Source organism: Erpetoichthys calabaricus, chromosome 5, assembly GCF_900747795.2.
Source record: "Erpetoichthys calabaricus chromosome 5, fErpCal1.3, whole genome shotgun sequence".
Classification (NCBI taxonomy): domain Eukaryota; kingdom Metazoa; phylum Chordata; class Cladistia; order Polypteriformes; family Polypteridae; genus Erpetoichthys; species Erpetoichthys calabaricus.
This window is the reverse complement of record NC_041398.2, coordinates 13669240-13684877: the sequence shown is the minus strand read 5'-3', so window position 1 is coordinate 13684877 and position 15638 is coordinate 13669240. Positions and strand designations below refer to the sequence as shown.

The 15638-nt window shown below is 42.9% G+C and overlaps 1 protein-coding gene across 5 annotated transcripts in view; it reads left to right on the top strand.

Annotated features, from left to right (window-relative positions):
- The window catches only part of LOC114641729 (zona pellucida sperm-binding protein 4-like), a 290625-nt gene that overhangs the window by 101362 nt on the left and 173625 nt on the right, over nt 1-15638 (top strand). The window contains exons 9-12 of one of the 5 annotated variants that reach the window (XM_051927500.1): nt 6234-6381; nt 6547-6622; nt 6807-6926; nt 7033-7170. The exons of 3 other annotated variants lie outside the window; for them this stretch is intronic. In XM_051927500.1, the coding sequence (XP_051783460.1) occupies nt 6234-6381; nt 6547-6622; nt 6807-6926; nt 7033-7151 (463 nt within the window). In that variant the 3' untranslated portion in view covers nt 7152-7170. Of the gene's footprint in view, nt 1-6233; nt 6382-6546; nt 6623-6806; nt 6927-7032; nt 7171-15638 lie in introns of those variants that run through there. One more of the 5 variants, XM_051927499.1, reaches the window with a different exon arrangement.

Below are 15638 nucleotides of genomic sequence, written 5' to 3'. Positions count from 1 at the left end.
ATTGCATGGAACCCAACTTTCTAGTGTGCTCTGAAATGGGGCAAAGATTTTCTTACAGTAAATTTCCCTTTTTTAGTATTGGATTAGTTAATTGTTCTCCATTAACCTGAGGGATATCACAGGGCGAACTTTCAGGGGAGTAACTAATCACTAGGGATTATCATATTTCCTCTAGGGAATTGACTTCACTTCCACGTTTTGTTTGGAGTTTCCCACAAGCTCTGCCCTTGGTGCTCTAATCTTGGAGGCTTCCTTCAGATGTGGCCAGTGTTTTCCAAGAAGCACATTCACTTCCTCCCCAGATTTTTTTTTTTTTTTTTTAATCGATATTTAAAGGGGTGTGACCATGAACGTGTTTAGTTGATCACTGTAGCTGTCCCAGCCATGGTTAGGTCTTTATATGCCTATGTACTGATTTTTAGTGTGCACGAAGTTAGTTCAGTGTCTAAAGAAATGAAAAACCATTAAGAACTCGAATGACTTCTTTTAAGAAGTACAAAGGTGAAAGAATACACTACATGGGTGAGTTGGTGAACTTCAGTGGTCCACATGAACACGGGGGGGGGGGGGGGGGTAGTTCCCCCGCACTTTCGGAAGTGAAATGTATTAAGCTAAAGTTCGATCGGATGAGGAGGGGTTTTCTTGTTGCTCTGCTGTGCATCCTTATTTCTAGTGAAGGAAAAGAAGCATCCAGGTTTTCTATTTTGTGCCGCTGATGATTCAAAGCTTTGGAGCCATCACCCCAAATATGAACAGCGGCATCTGGTGGTTAACTGTGGTCAAGATCTCTAAAGCGCAAGAGAAGCGGCACTTGATGTTTCAGCCTCATGTCCCCAGTAAAGACAAGTCTGTGTTCATTTAATTCCGCTAAGGTCCTTGTTACGAACAGCGGTCAAAATCTGTCCGGCTCTCCAAATCTCTCTCCCCTCACAACCCACCATTGTTGAATGATGTATTTTATACAGGCCACCTGTTTAATTTAGGGACAATTTGAACTGACGTTCAAAGCTTCAAACGTCACGACTCACGTGACAGCGGTGTTTTGACTCCGCGATTTGTCTCGCTATGCTTCCGACTGAAAAGCTTCGACGCTTCCGTATCATTTTTCCCATCTCTATAATCCTTATGGGTCGGCTTAAACCTCCATCCACAATTTCATTCAAGTGAGGCTAATTGTTGACTGGCTTGACAATTTTCTGGAATTTTCAAAACTCTTTAAAGGCCCTGATATCAAACTGTATGCACACTTGTGACCCCCTGGAATTCGGATTTTCGTTTTTAACATTAGGCACCCAAAGGGCACATAAACGTAGGTGACGCATAGGCAACTTTGCTCCACCCCCAATAACTTTATGGTTAGTATTTGTGGTTGGGGTAGGTCAGTCTAATAATTTAAACTCCAACAAATTAAGCAGCTGGGTCGGCGGCCTCACCGATTTGCGTGACGATAATAGTGCCGGCCGTTTAGTACACAAGTACCAAAAACTGAATTATGCGGAGGTCTGTGAACATTGTAGGAATAAATGACTTTTGCTTTGCGCAGAGTAGACGTCTTAAACGATGTGCCAAATTTAGAGCTGGTTAATATAAAATCTGCAGAGGGCTGAGAAAGGGAGTTTTAAAGAATACCACCGAAGATGATGGAAAATTATCACTTCAACGGAGTTATTCCTTTATAATATAGTTCTAATGACTCAGGCGCCGCCGAGAGTGGCAGCCTTTTCAGCAGCTCCGTGAACGACTTCATTTTTCTACTTTGATTTTTCTTTTTTATTGATCACTCCTATCACTTTATTTTATGTGGATTCGTTCCCTGGACACACTTACTTTTACAACGTGGGCATGGATTTTAACACGCCGAGACTTTTTATTTTTGTGAATTTTCTCCTGGGATTAATAAAGTATCTAAAAAATATCTACTCTGCAATACAATGAACAGTGGGGTACCTACTTCTCCATTTTTGTTTCCACTTGATTTCACAATCCTTTTATTTTTGGCCATTGATGGTGTAAACTCTTGATATTAACTCAAGAAATCTACAAGTATAAATATCTGAAACTGTTATGTGAAGAGCTTCACTGAAGAAATTTTCTGAAAACAATGACGCTTTCTATATTCCTCCTCACAACTTCTGCACCGTGTGTATGGATCAGCCTTCAGATGGGTGAAGAATTGGCTCAGACACAGGAAAAACAGAGGTTGATGGTTCGAGGAACCTCATCAGAATTGGCTGATGTTAAGAGTGGTGACCAGCAGGGGGCAGAGCTGGGGCTGCTGCTATTTTAAATATATAGAAATGATTTAGATAGGAATACAAGTAACAAGCTGGTTAAGTTTACAGATGATACCAAGATAAGTGGATTAGCAGACAATTAGGAATCTGTTATATCATCACAGAAGGACTTGGATAGCAGACAGGCTTGGGCAGATTTGTGGACGATGAAATTTAATGTCAGTAAATGTAAAGAATTACAATGGAAAGTTAAAAAATTATGACATTTGAAAACAAAATGGGAGGTCTGAATATCGAGAGTCAACCTTATGAGAAGGATTTAAGAGTTGTGGTGGACTCTAAGCTATCAACTTCCAGACAATGTTCAGAAGCCATTAAGAAGGCTATGAGAATGTCAGGTTATATAGCGCCTTGATGTGCGAGTACAAGTCACAGGAGGTTCTGCTCAAGCTTTAAAACACACTGGTGGGGCCTTATCTGGAGTCCTGTGGGCAGTTTGGGTCTCCAGGCTACAAAAAGGACAGAGCAGCACTAGAAAAGGTCCAGAGAAGAGCGACTAGGCTGATGCAGGGCTACAGGGGATGAGTTATGAGGAAAGATTAAAAGAGCTGAGCCTTTACAGTATAAGGAAAAGAAGATGACTGACTGAAGTGTTTAAAATTATGAAGGGAATTAGTCCAGTGGATCGAGACGGTGACTTTAAAATAAGTTCATCAACAAGGAGACACAGTTGGAAACTTGTTCAGTTAAATTTTGGACAGACATTAGGAAGTTTTTCTTTACACAAAGAATGATAGACACTTGGAATAAGAGACCAAGTAGTGTGGTGGACTGTAAGACTTTAGGGACTTTCAAAACTGAACTTGATGTTTTATTGGGAGAAATAAGTGGACAGGACTGGGGAACTTTGTTGGACTGAATGGCGTGTTGTCTTCTAGATTGATCTACTGTTCTAACATTGAACGCAGCAACATATCCCAGAATTCTTAGCGTTATACATTAAATTACTGTAAACATGTGAACAGAGTGATTTACTTGTTTAAAAATACAACATTTTTTTACAGTGGAAAAATTTGAAACCAGCAAAAAAATTATATTTATATGCCTTTCTTACGATTTCTTCTTCACCTGTCTACAGAAGGATTAAAACATCACCTTATAATGAAAGCAATGCCAATCCGCTGCCTTGCCGTCGATATGTGATTATATTTTTGTAGATGAATTCAGGGCCGGGTTAATAGGACTTTATAAAGTGGCTGCTTAATCAGGATTTTAGTAAACGAACGAAAAAGCATCTCGGACGTTAGCTGCGTGCATTTTAAAGTTACGCGTTAATCGCTGATATTGAGCATCATTTTAAGAAAACGAAGCCTGTTATGATAACGTCTCCTGCTAAACAAATGAAATAAAGCGCTAAGACTAAGTGCTAATAAAAACTGAAAATAGAGAGTGTTGTAGTTTTAAAATAATAATAAAAAAAAAAACGTAAAGAAGAAAAAATAAGCACATTGCAATTTCTTTCAAAAAAGCTAATATGAGGAGGGATTTTGTTTTCTGCATAATGACAACACTGAATTAAAGAAAATAAATAAACTAAATTCAGCTGACATCGATACTACTACAACTACTACTATTATTATTATTATTATTATTAAACAATCACAACGATTATTAACACAGAATAGTGATGTGGTTTAACACCATCCACCAATAAGGCGGGTCATTCCCTCTTATTTACACAGCCCCTCTAAAATCGTCGAACTTGTCACGTTTCTCGTCTCCATTTCTTCCTTGATGTTTCCTGATTTCCCTCATTAAATTAACAGACAGATCGCCCCGCAGAGCGGTCACTTCTACACGGTATTCGTTTGGACTGATCAGTCCGATGCCGTGACGTGCTAATTGCCCAGTAAAGCCGCACGAACAGAAGGAGTGACGCTAATTTCCCGCGCTCCATTCTCGCGCCTTCTCGCTATCGAGTCACCTGCGCGCGCCGTCGCCGCCGATGATTTAAACCCGCATGCGCGCTCTCGTTCATGTTGTGTTTCTGTTTGGCTCATTCACAGTATGGAGCGTTTGGATTACTGGTATCTTTTCTGGCTAGTCTTGTGCGTGTCGGGCGCTCATTTTGCAGCTTCTCGGTCAGGGGACGTGACTAAGAAATGCGACGACGTCGACAACACGATGACTCTGTCATTTGCTGGTTCTCCACACATTTTTCTCCAGAGTGAGTGTGGTGTTCCCTCGACCACTGGGACATGTCCGCGTCTACGAGTAAACGTTACCCTCTTTAATTCTCGTATTTTTCAGAGACGAGAGGCGGACTGGTAAAGGTGACCAAAGATCTTCCAGGAATTGTCCTCCGTGTAACGTCTGGCCGCACCACACTAACGGTCCCCTTTTCTTCATCGTACGCTCACGTGTCTGAACAGGTGATTAGCGTCGTCGCTTTAGCCGTTGGTAGCCACTTTTTAATTCAGCTGTGTATCTTGCATTGTGGTCTGAGCCTCTCCTGTTCTCGTTAGGGCTCTCAGTATGTCGTGACTATGGCTGTTGGATCAAGATCAAATGTTAAAACCTTTACCTGCTCTAAGCCAGGTAGGGTTTTCTTCGTTTGTACCTTTTTTGAGTGTTTCTCCCATCTTCTAAATGGGCTTTTTAACAATCGCAGCTCGCCGGTCTGGGAGTGTTGCTGAGAGATGTGCAGTTGCCGACAGTGAGCAACTCCCTTGTGGAGGTGCTCCATTCTTCCCTCAAGCAGACTGTGAAGCTAAAAACTGTTGCTATAACTCGAGCAGCAGTCTATGCTACTATGCCAATGATGGTGAGTGGTTGGGTGTGTGTGAGCAAAGGTGGCTGCTACTGAATATTTATGCTGGTTTCCTTTGTCCAGTGACTGTGCAGTGCACCCTGGATGGCCAGTTTGTGGTGGTGGTGTCTCGGAATGTGACCCTTCCTCCCCTGGATCTTGGCTCCCTCCAGCTGGTGGATAGCAGTTCACCCAGCTGCAGCCCTGTGACCAGCCTGTCCAGCTTTGTCATGTACCAGTTTCCAGTCAGTGCCTGTGGCAGCACAGTTCAGGTGAGACTCCATCTGGGGGATATCTAGCAGCAGGGGGCTCTCTACCTGGTGATATATCTTTTAGTTCCACCACAAAATCCGGTCTACAAGGGCAGATGAGTCCTCGCTTTTAAAGGGGATGAGTTTTGTTCAGCCACCAGACATTTTAGTTTGTCCTAAAGTTATTGATTACCTAGAAATGTAAACCCTTTCCTGCACTAACTTCATGGAAAGCAGTGATTTGTAATGTCCGTTTTCAGCTGGCTGGTGGCAATGTGACTTACCAGAACACCATGTCTGCTGCCATCACTGTGAGCAGTGGTCCAGAGGGCTCCATCACCAGGGACAGTGTCTACAAGTAAGCCTTCTGAACCTGCTTCCTCTAACCCTAAATGTGCTCTACCTGCTATGATGTGGTGGTTCTCTCCTCAGGTTGTTGTTCCAGTGCACCTACTCGGGAAGCCAGAATGTGCAAGTGGAGGCTGAGGTGTATACTGTGGCACCACCTCTTCCAGTAGTAGAGCAAGGGCCATTTGACCTGGAATTGGTTATTGCAACAGGTATTGTAGGGGGTCCCTGTTGGCTTCTATGGTTTGTCACTGGGTGACGAGAAGGCAAATCTTTAAAGCCGGTTAGATTTTAGTGACTTCCACTAATCCCCTTCCTATGGTCAGATCCCTCCTATGGCTCCTACTATGTGGATGCTGACTACCCAGTGACCAAAACTCTGAGGGATCCTGTGGCTGTGGAAGTGCACATCGTGAACAGGACTGACCCAAACCTTGTTCTGACTCTTGGGGACTGCTGGGTCACCCCAGGACCTTCTGCTTCCAGCCAGCCCCAGTGGAGCCTTCTGGTGAATGGGTAGGTGCCCCCCTGTGTGATGGTGGGGTGTAGAGGGTGGCTGGTCGGTGCTAACTTGGGGTCTGCTTTGCCCAGGTGCCCATACACGGGGGACAACTATTTGACCAGCTTGGTGACTGTGGACAGCACGTCTGGAGTGGCCTACCCAAGTCATTACAAGAGATTTGTGTTTGAGATGTTTGCTTTTGTGGACCCTGTAGCTCAGCAAGCCTTGGCTGAAAAGGTGGGTTTCCTTTAAGTGGGAATTTGGTTTTTGTACTTCAAGGTTAATATGGTTTACTTGAAATTGTCTGGTTTGGAATGTCTTAGAATCCAGTTGTGAGAAAATGTAGGTGTCCCAGACTCTGGGACCGGTTTGGTTTCACCACTGTGTCCTTAATCTCTGTAGATCTTCGTCTACTGTGTTGCTGCTGCCTGCTATCCCTCTGCAACAGATCTCTGTACTCCAACTTGCCCTTCTAGAAGTGAGTAGCCTTTGGCCACTTAATTTTAAAATCATTCAAACATGTAGTCCAGGAAGACACTAGTGCCCACCTGAAGGAAAGACCAACCGAGCTGGAGGTGTCAAGGCAGTTGACTTTCCCTAGCTGTTGTTTGGGCTATCTGCTGCTTAAGAATATGATGTAATCCTATCTCTTCTCCTTTCAGGATCTGGCAGAGCTGCAGACAAGGTGGCACTGTCTCCTACCAGGAAGAATGTGCTCCTTCACAGTGGTCCTGTAATCTTGGAGGCTGACCAGGTGGAAACTTCCAGAATTGAGCAAAAAGGTAAAGATCTAGCCTTCTCCTCGATTAGGCCAGGTTACTGCTAGTTGTGCTGAACTTTGATTCACATATCCAGGTAATGCCCTTTTCTTGCCTTCTCCTCCCACAGCCTCTTTTCCCAGTGGATACCTGGTGTTAGGAGCTGCAGCTACCCTGGTGATAGTGGTGCTTATTTTGGCTCTACTTGCTGTAAGGATAAACAGGCCAAATGTGAACTGGAAATTTTAATAAAATTTGTTTCAATTTACATGACTATTTACTCATTTGGCTAATCGGCCGTAAGAGAACCCAACCTTGTAGTGAATGGCCTCATTTGGCTTTAGCACAAAGTTGTTCCCATTCCAGCCATACTAGGATTGTCAAGACCCTTCCAGTTCTAGGACTTGTGCCAATGTCCCCAGCACAATCACATGATGGGTTGTTCCATTCCCTCAATTTTAATGGCTTCATACAAATTTGCAGTGCTCGCCAGCATCTTTGCAAGATGGGTAATTTTGTGGAGGTGGGTGGCTTTTGCAGCTCTACCACCTTTTTTTGATACCTTCACCAACACCTGGGATGCAAATCTTGAATTGCTGATTTCATGTTGGTTGGGTTCCATTCAATACAACCTTCTAGTGATTTCTCTGAAATGGGGGGGCAAAGCTTTGCTTACATGTCCTTTTTTGGAATTGAATTAGATTTAATCTCCAGTGCATTAGCACTATGATTACCCTTGGGTTAGTCCCAGTTGAGTAACTCATCACTAGACCTTAATTCCTGGAGGTTAAGTAAAGGTAACTCCATGTTTGTCTGCAGTTTCTCACCTGCTATGTACTCCTCTGTGCTCTTATCTGGGTGACCTTCCTTCAGATGTGGCCATTCTTAGTAAATGTAAAGTAGTACACATAGGAAGTAAATGTGAGGTTTGAATACGTAATAGGTGGTTTTAAAATTGAGTCCACATTATGAAGGATTTTGGAGTCTGTGAACTTTAAGCCTTCTGAATGCTGGGAAGTTGATAGCTAACAACATGTTTAATAGCGCCTTGATGTGCGAGTACAAGTCACAGGAGGTTCTGCTCAAGCTTTAAAACACACTGGTGAGGCCTCCTCTGGAGTCCTGGGTGCAGTTTGGGTCTCCAGGCTACAAAAACGACATAGCAGCACTAGAAAAGGTCCAGAGGAGCGCAACTAGGCTGATTCCAGCACTACAGGGGTTGAATTATGTGGAAAGATTAAAAGAGCAGAGCCTTTACAGTTGAAGAGGTGATCTGATTGAAGTGTTAATTATGACGGAAATTGGTGCAGTGGATCAAGATGAATTTAAAATGAGTCCACGGACACAGTTGGAAACTTTGCACAAAGTTTTTTTTTTTTCTTTTACACAACAAGGCACTTGGAATAAGACCAAGTAGTGTGGTGGACTGTAAGACTTTAGGGACTTTCAAAACTGAACTTGATGTTTTATTGGGAGAAATAAGTGGACAGGACTGGTGAGCTTTGTTGGGCTGAATGGCCTGTTCTCTTCTAGAATGTTCTAATACTGAACGCCGCAACATCCCAGAATTCTTAGCCTTGCACATTAAACAGTGCACAGTAATATGTTTAAAAACATTTTTTTTTTAACCGTTGAAATATTTGAAAGTAGCAAATTATATTCATATGCTTTACAATTTCTTCTTCACCTATCCTACAGCGGGATTAAAACTTTATCTTGTAATGAAATCGATGCCCATCCGCATCATTGACGTGGATACGTGATTATATTTTTGAAGAATTCTGGTCCGGTTTAATAGGACTTTATAAAGTGGTTGCTTAAACAGGATTTTAGAAAACGAACGAAAAAGGACCCTCTGATGTTGGCTGCATTTTAAAATTCTGCGTTAATCGCTAATACTGAGCATTGGTTTAATAAAAGGAAGCCCTGATATATTGCCTCCTGCTATACAAATAGTGAGTGTTGTAGTTTAAAATGATAAAAACGCTAATCCACATTACTAACCGAGAATGCTAAACCGGATGGACGCAGGGACATCCGGCCATGGGCCGTAGCCGCAAAAAGACGTACTGCGCAGGCGCCCCAAGAAATGAGGCGCCGCGAGAGGCGGACAAGACCACAGAAAAGAGTGAGCACAGAAAAAAGGAGTCAAACGCAGGCGACGCACACAGCGCCGCACAAGCAAAACACCGCCCCCACACACACACACGCAACGGACGGGACGCACACAAAGAGGAGGATTCAACAAGCCACAAGCACACAAAAAAAAAGAAGCCAAGAGCACCACACAAAGCCCATTGGACACGAAACGGGACAGACATCGGACATAGCACACGAAAACGACGATTCAGACCCACGACCACAGTAACATAAATAACAAATGACACACAAAGCCCCATTTCTAAATGAACCGTCCGTATTAAACATACGTCATCTCAACACGTTCACAATATGCAGCATAGGTAGATCTCATTACAATGAGGCACTATTAACCGTTCAACCGCAGAAAAGGCTCCATATTAACAGTGAGTGCGATCCTCCTTATTACTTATCCATATTTCTCACGCTCAAGAACAAACAAGTCATGAATTCACGATCACAGGTACAAAACGATATATCGGTATACCGCTCGGATAACGGGACCAAACACAATTCACACTATGCAGCATAGGTGGATCTCATTACAATAAGGCACTATTAACCGTTCAACCGCAGAAAAGGCTCCATATTAACAGTGAGTGCAATACTCCTTATTACTTATCCATATTTCTAGAAGAAATAATGTCTCGACTCCAAAAACGCAAAGCTCAACTAAAGCTTCTAACTAACGATGTACCTAAAAGTAAAAACTTTATGAACTGCGTTAGATCCTACAATAGTTCATTTGCTTTTGCATCTACCGGAGTAAATATCAGGCCACCAAAAGGCAATGGCCCATACTGCTTTCCCATATGTGCACAAATACTGCATCGCATTGGAACAGTGCACCCTGAAACAAATCAACAACGCAAATATGCACAAATCTACATCCTAGATCCACATGACGCAATCTATCAATCAAAGTGCTGCATCGCAACAGGCACGGATTCAAAACGAAACACCTCCCGTCTCAGACATACGTTAACGGCAGCGAAGGCTACAACGGGCTTCTCACACAGCACAGGCAAATCGATTACAGCTCCAAAACAACACGTCCCAAATACTACACATGCAGCAACGCGCCTCTCAAACGGCACAAGCAAAACATACACCAGGAAAATTCATTCGGATTAATGAATGTCATTTGCAATCATTGTCATTCAGTTCACTTCCCTGAAGAAACAACTGGCAATACAAGTAATACATTTAGACGTTGTTGTCAAAAGGGTCAAATTAGACTGCCTTCTTTACATTCATATCCTGAATATCTACAGAAGCTTCTAACTGACGATGTACCAGAAAGTGAAATCTTTATCAACTGCATTAGATCCTACAAATCGGTATCCACTATGAACATTAACGGTGGCACTGCACGTGACATCCGTCTTGCAAAATTGTTAATTATTGATGAATGTACAATAGCATCCAGTCACTTACTCAACACTCAACACCATTCATAAACTTCTACAAACGTTTATGAATAATAATCTTCCCTTTGGAGGAAAGGTACTTTTATTAGGAGGAGATTTTAGACAGTGCTTAGCTATTCTTCCACATGCCATGCGCTCAGCTATTGTTCAGTGCACCTTAAAATACGCAGACAATTGGCATTGCTTTCAAAAGATACAGTTAGTAAAAAACATACGATGTCCAGAACCAGATCATAACAATTGCTTATTACAACTGGGAGATGGTACACTCACCAATACAGATGGACTTCACCCACATATTATTACAATTCCTCAAGCCTTTATCTGCGACGACTTAGTTACAGAGAGATTTGGAACAGCAATCTCATTAGACCAAATGCCCCTTTTAACACAACACACTATATTATGTCCAAAAAATATTAATGTGGAAAACATAAATACCCAAGTCATTCCATTACTTCCTGGAGAGACACAACTCTTTCTAAGCTCTGACAAACTTGACTCTGATCACAACAATAACCATCTTCATTGACCTTACAAGTTCTGACCTGGAATTACCTTTTACACTTAAACGGCGTGTACAAAGAAATTTTCCAATAAACCTTTACACTGTGCCACACACTTTATTGTTTGCTTTCTATTTGCATCATCTACACCTTCACACTATTCTATATCTCATTCATACATCACGCTCTTTGTCATTCCCAACACCAGGGGTTGGCGAGCGAAGCGAGCAGGGGGCAGAGCCCCCTAGTGAAGAAATAAACGAGCACATTACAATTTCTTTCACCAAAGCTATTGTGAGGAGGAATTTTGTCTTCTGCATCATGACAACACTGAATTAAAGAAAATAAACTAAATTCAGCTGACATCGAAACTATTATTAAACAATCGCAACAATTATTAACAGACAATTGATGTGGTTTAAGACCATCAACCAATAAGTCAGGTCATTCCCTAACAGTCTTATTTACAAAGCCCCTCTTTAGAAATGCTCGTATTGTCACGTTTCTCCTTTTCTTTTTTCACGGATGTTTCCTGATTTCCCTCATTAAATTAGCAGAGCGGTCACTTCTACACAGTCTTTGATTGGATGGATCAGTTCGATGTCGCGACGTGCTGATTGCTCAATAAAGCCGCACGAGCTGATAGAATGTCGCCGATTTTCTGCGCTCCCTTCTCGCGCTTTCTAACTAATGAGTCACCTGCACGCGCCGCCGATGACTTAAACCCACACGCGCACTCCAGTTTAGTCGTGTTCCTGTCTGGTGTATTTACAACATGGCATGGTTGTATTGTTGGTATTTTTTTCTGGGTGGTCTTCTGGGTGTTGGAGGGACAGTTTTCTTCGGTGTTCTCAGGGGAAATGCGCGTGACTAAAAAAATGTGATGGTGACAATGACGCTGTTTTTTGATGGCTCTCCGACTGTTTTTATCCAAAGTGAGTGTGGCATGTTCACGACCACTGCGGAGACATTTACTTGAACACTCAGGCATCGACCTTTTTATTTTGTATTTTTCAGATACGAGAGGTGGACTGGTAAAGATGACTAAAGATCCTCCGGGATTTGTTCTACATGGACAGTCTGGTCGCACGCTGACGGTGCCCTTGTCGTCCCCGTATGTTTTATGTATCTGATCAGGTGAGTAGCACGCCGTTGATTGCTGTATTAAATCAAGTGGTGTAACTTGCCCTGTGGTTTTGAGCCTCTCCTGTTCACTTTAGAGCTCCCAGTATGTCGTGACCATTGCTGTTGGATCTCAATCAAATGTGAAAACCTTCACCTGCCCGAAGCCAGGTATGCTTCTCTTCTGGTTAGGCACCCTAAGTGTCTCTCCCATCTTCTAAATGGACGTTTTTTTTGCCGTCACACCGCCAGTGACTGTGCAGTGCGTCCTGGATGGCCAGTTTGTGGTGGTGGTGTCCGAGAATGTAACCCTTCCTCCCCTGGATCTTGGGTCCATCCAGTTGGTGGACAGCAGTTCTTCCAGTTGCAGCCCTATGACCAGCCTGTCCAGCTTTGTCATGTACCAGTTTCCATTCAGCACAGTTCAGGTGACTCCATCTGCTAGACAAGTACCCCAGATGCTTGATCTTGAGTGAGTGAGAAGATGCTGTGCTAAAAACAATGAGCTTGTGCTCAGTCTCTGTGTGTGGGGTCAATAGTGGTAGAATAAACCTCACCCCATGTACTAGGGCTGAGTATTTATTGCTTTTAGTTTAATGTTAACCCGAGTGTAACAGGTTTTTGGTGACCTCCATCACACCCCTAATTTTGGGGGCCAGCAGTAATTCTAATATCCCTGTTTCAGCTGGCTGGTGGCAATGTGACTTACCAGAACACCATATCTGCTGCCATTACTGTGAGGAGTGGTCCAGAGGGCTCCATCACCAGGGACAGTGTCTACAAGTAAGGCTTCTGAACCTGCTTCCTCTAACCTTAAATGTGCTCTTCCTGCTATGATGTGGTGTTTCTCTCCTCAGGTTGTTCTTCCAGTGCACCTACTTGGGAAGCCAAGATGTGTAAGTGGAGGCTGAGGTGTATACTGTGGCGCCACCTCTTCCTGTAGTAGAGCAAGGGCCATTTGACCTGGAATTGGTCATTGCAACAGGTTCTCTAGGGGTTGAGGTCCCTTTTGGATTGGGTGAGGTCTCATTCTCTTTCAAGTGCCTTTATGTTAACAAATTGAGTAGATTTGTAGCTTAGTTGAAAATCTTTTTGCCATGATGATCATGCCCTCTTCATTTCATAGTCAGATTTCTCTTATGGCTCCTACTATGTGGATGCTGACTACCCAGTGACCAAAACTCTGAGGGATCCCATGGCTGTGGAAGTGCACATCGTGAACAGGACTGATCCTAACCTTTTTCTGGCTCTTGGGGACTGCTGGGTCACCCCAGGACCTTCTGCTTCTAGCCAGCCCCAGTGGAGCCTTCTGGTGAATGGGTAGGTACCCTCCCTGTGTGAGGAGGAGGAGCAGTTGGCTGTTCGATGTTAAGCAGAGGGTGTCTGCTTGTCTCAGGTGCCCATACACAGGGGACAACTATTTGACCAGCTTGGTGAATGTGGAGAGCACATCTGGAGTGGCCTACCCAAGTCATTACAAGAGATTTGTGTTTGAGATGTTTGCTTTTGTGGATGCTGTAGCTCAGCAAGCCTTGGCTGAAAAGGTGGGAGTCCTGTGTCTTGTGCTGCTTTAGAAGCCGTTCTTGTCTTAAAGTATTTTGTTATGGATTAAAAAATTGAGTTTTTGCCATTTGTAGGCTAAATATGGCAAGGAATACTTTCAGCTCCCATAGATGTGTGGCTTCTATTTGTCCTTTCCTCTCTAGATCTTCATCTACTGTGTTGTTTCTGCCTGAGCTCCCTATACTCGGAGCTGCCCTGCAAGAAGTGAGTAGTCTATTTCAATTGGATTGACCAGAGATGTTATGATTAGTAGAATATTGACTCCATATTTGGAAAGCATAGCTTTTAATTGCAGAGCTAGAGGATTGGAAGTAGCTTAATTTCCAAAGATGGCTTCTTTGATCTAACCCTACGTCCATCTCTTTAAAGGATCTAGCAGAGCTGCAGACAAGATGGCACCAGTAGCTTCATCCAGGAAGAATGTGCTCCTTCACAGTGGTCCTGGGCATGATTGGCCAGCAAACTCACCTGACCGAAACCCCATAGAGAGACTCAATGAGGAAGATGAGAGACCCAAGAGCCAACAATGCAGATGAGCTGAAGCATCCTGGGCTTCCAAAACACCTCAGCAGTGCCACAGGCTGATCGCCTCCATGTCATACCACACTGATGCAGTCATTCATGCCAAAGGAGCCCCGACCAACTACTGAGTGCCTACATGGACAGACTTCTCAGTAGTCCAACATGTCTGTGTTCAAATTGTTTTGTTGGTCTTGTCATATTCTAATTTTCTGAGAGATTTGAATTTTAAGTTTTCATTACCTGTAGGCCATATCAGGAAAATGAAAAGAAAGAAACACTTAAAATATTGCACTGTATGTGTAATGAAGGTATAGAATATAGGAGTTTTACTTTATGAATTGAATTACTGAAATTTAACTTTGAGATGTACCTCTTTGTTCGCTTCCATTGTGTTTTCTTGTTTTTGTTGTTTCTGCCCTGCCTGCTGTTACATTTCATTTTAATTGATTGTTGCCCTCCATTCCAGTATCCCTGTGATCATTTTAAGCTCTGGTTAACTTTTTCTATTGTAGTAACTGGTCTTTAGGGGCTTTTGATTTTTAGGTGGGTTTAATTTTTTTTTTTGAGGTGGGCGGGTAGCGAATTCCCATAATCCAGTGGTTCTCAAATTGTGGGGCGGGCCCATGAAAATCAAAAATATGAAAAATACATCTATTGAAACCAAAACAAATTAACTTAAACTACATTTTGATACTAGAAAAATTAAATACAAAAGTAGATAAAAGTTAAGTAGGTAATAATTCTTTGCATTTATATAGCACTTTTCTCACTACTTAAAGCGCTTGGCAATTGCAGGTGCAGAGTCCCTACTGCCATTTTATGGGATTCGAACCTGCAACCTTCTGATTGCCAGGGCAGATCCCTAGCCTCAGAGCCACCACTCTGCCATGGTATAGTCAAATATGCATCTATGATCTATCATTAATTAAAGAACAAATTGGTATTCGGGGGGCTCCTTTCAAAAAAACGGTAGAGGGGACGCAATTAAAACTGTTATGAAAACTTGGGTCGCAAATACTTAAACGGTTGAGAAACGCTGCCTTAAACCACCCTTCACAACACTCTGCTTGCTCTTTTGCACCTGCTTTGGACACTTATTTTTCGTATGTGGCCACTCTTCTAGGTAGCATTTTCACCATCTCTTAAGCTTGTGGAGGTTTATTTAAAAAATGGTGTAAATTTTATTTTTAGTGCACTTTCTGCTGTGTCCACCATTGCGGTAAGGTGGCCCCATGTGTGAGTGTCTGCGGTTGCTTGTGTTTAGGTAATTGCTGTCACCATTGCAGATGATTTTAGTTTCTTTCCCCCAATTTAAAAGGGAAGGGGTGCAAGATCAATTTGAGGTCAAGACCCTGTTGATGGGAAAGAGTGGGACAGATGGTGGTTGCATTCTGATTTGGGGTGGGTGGGATGATGATGATGATGGTGGGGAAGTGCACTGAAATGGTACCTTA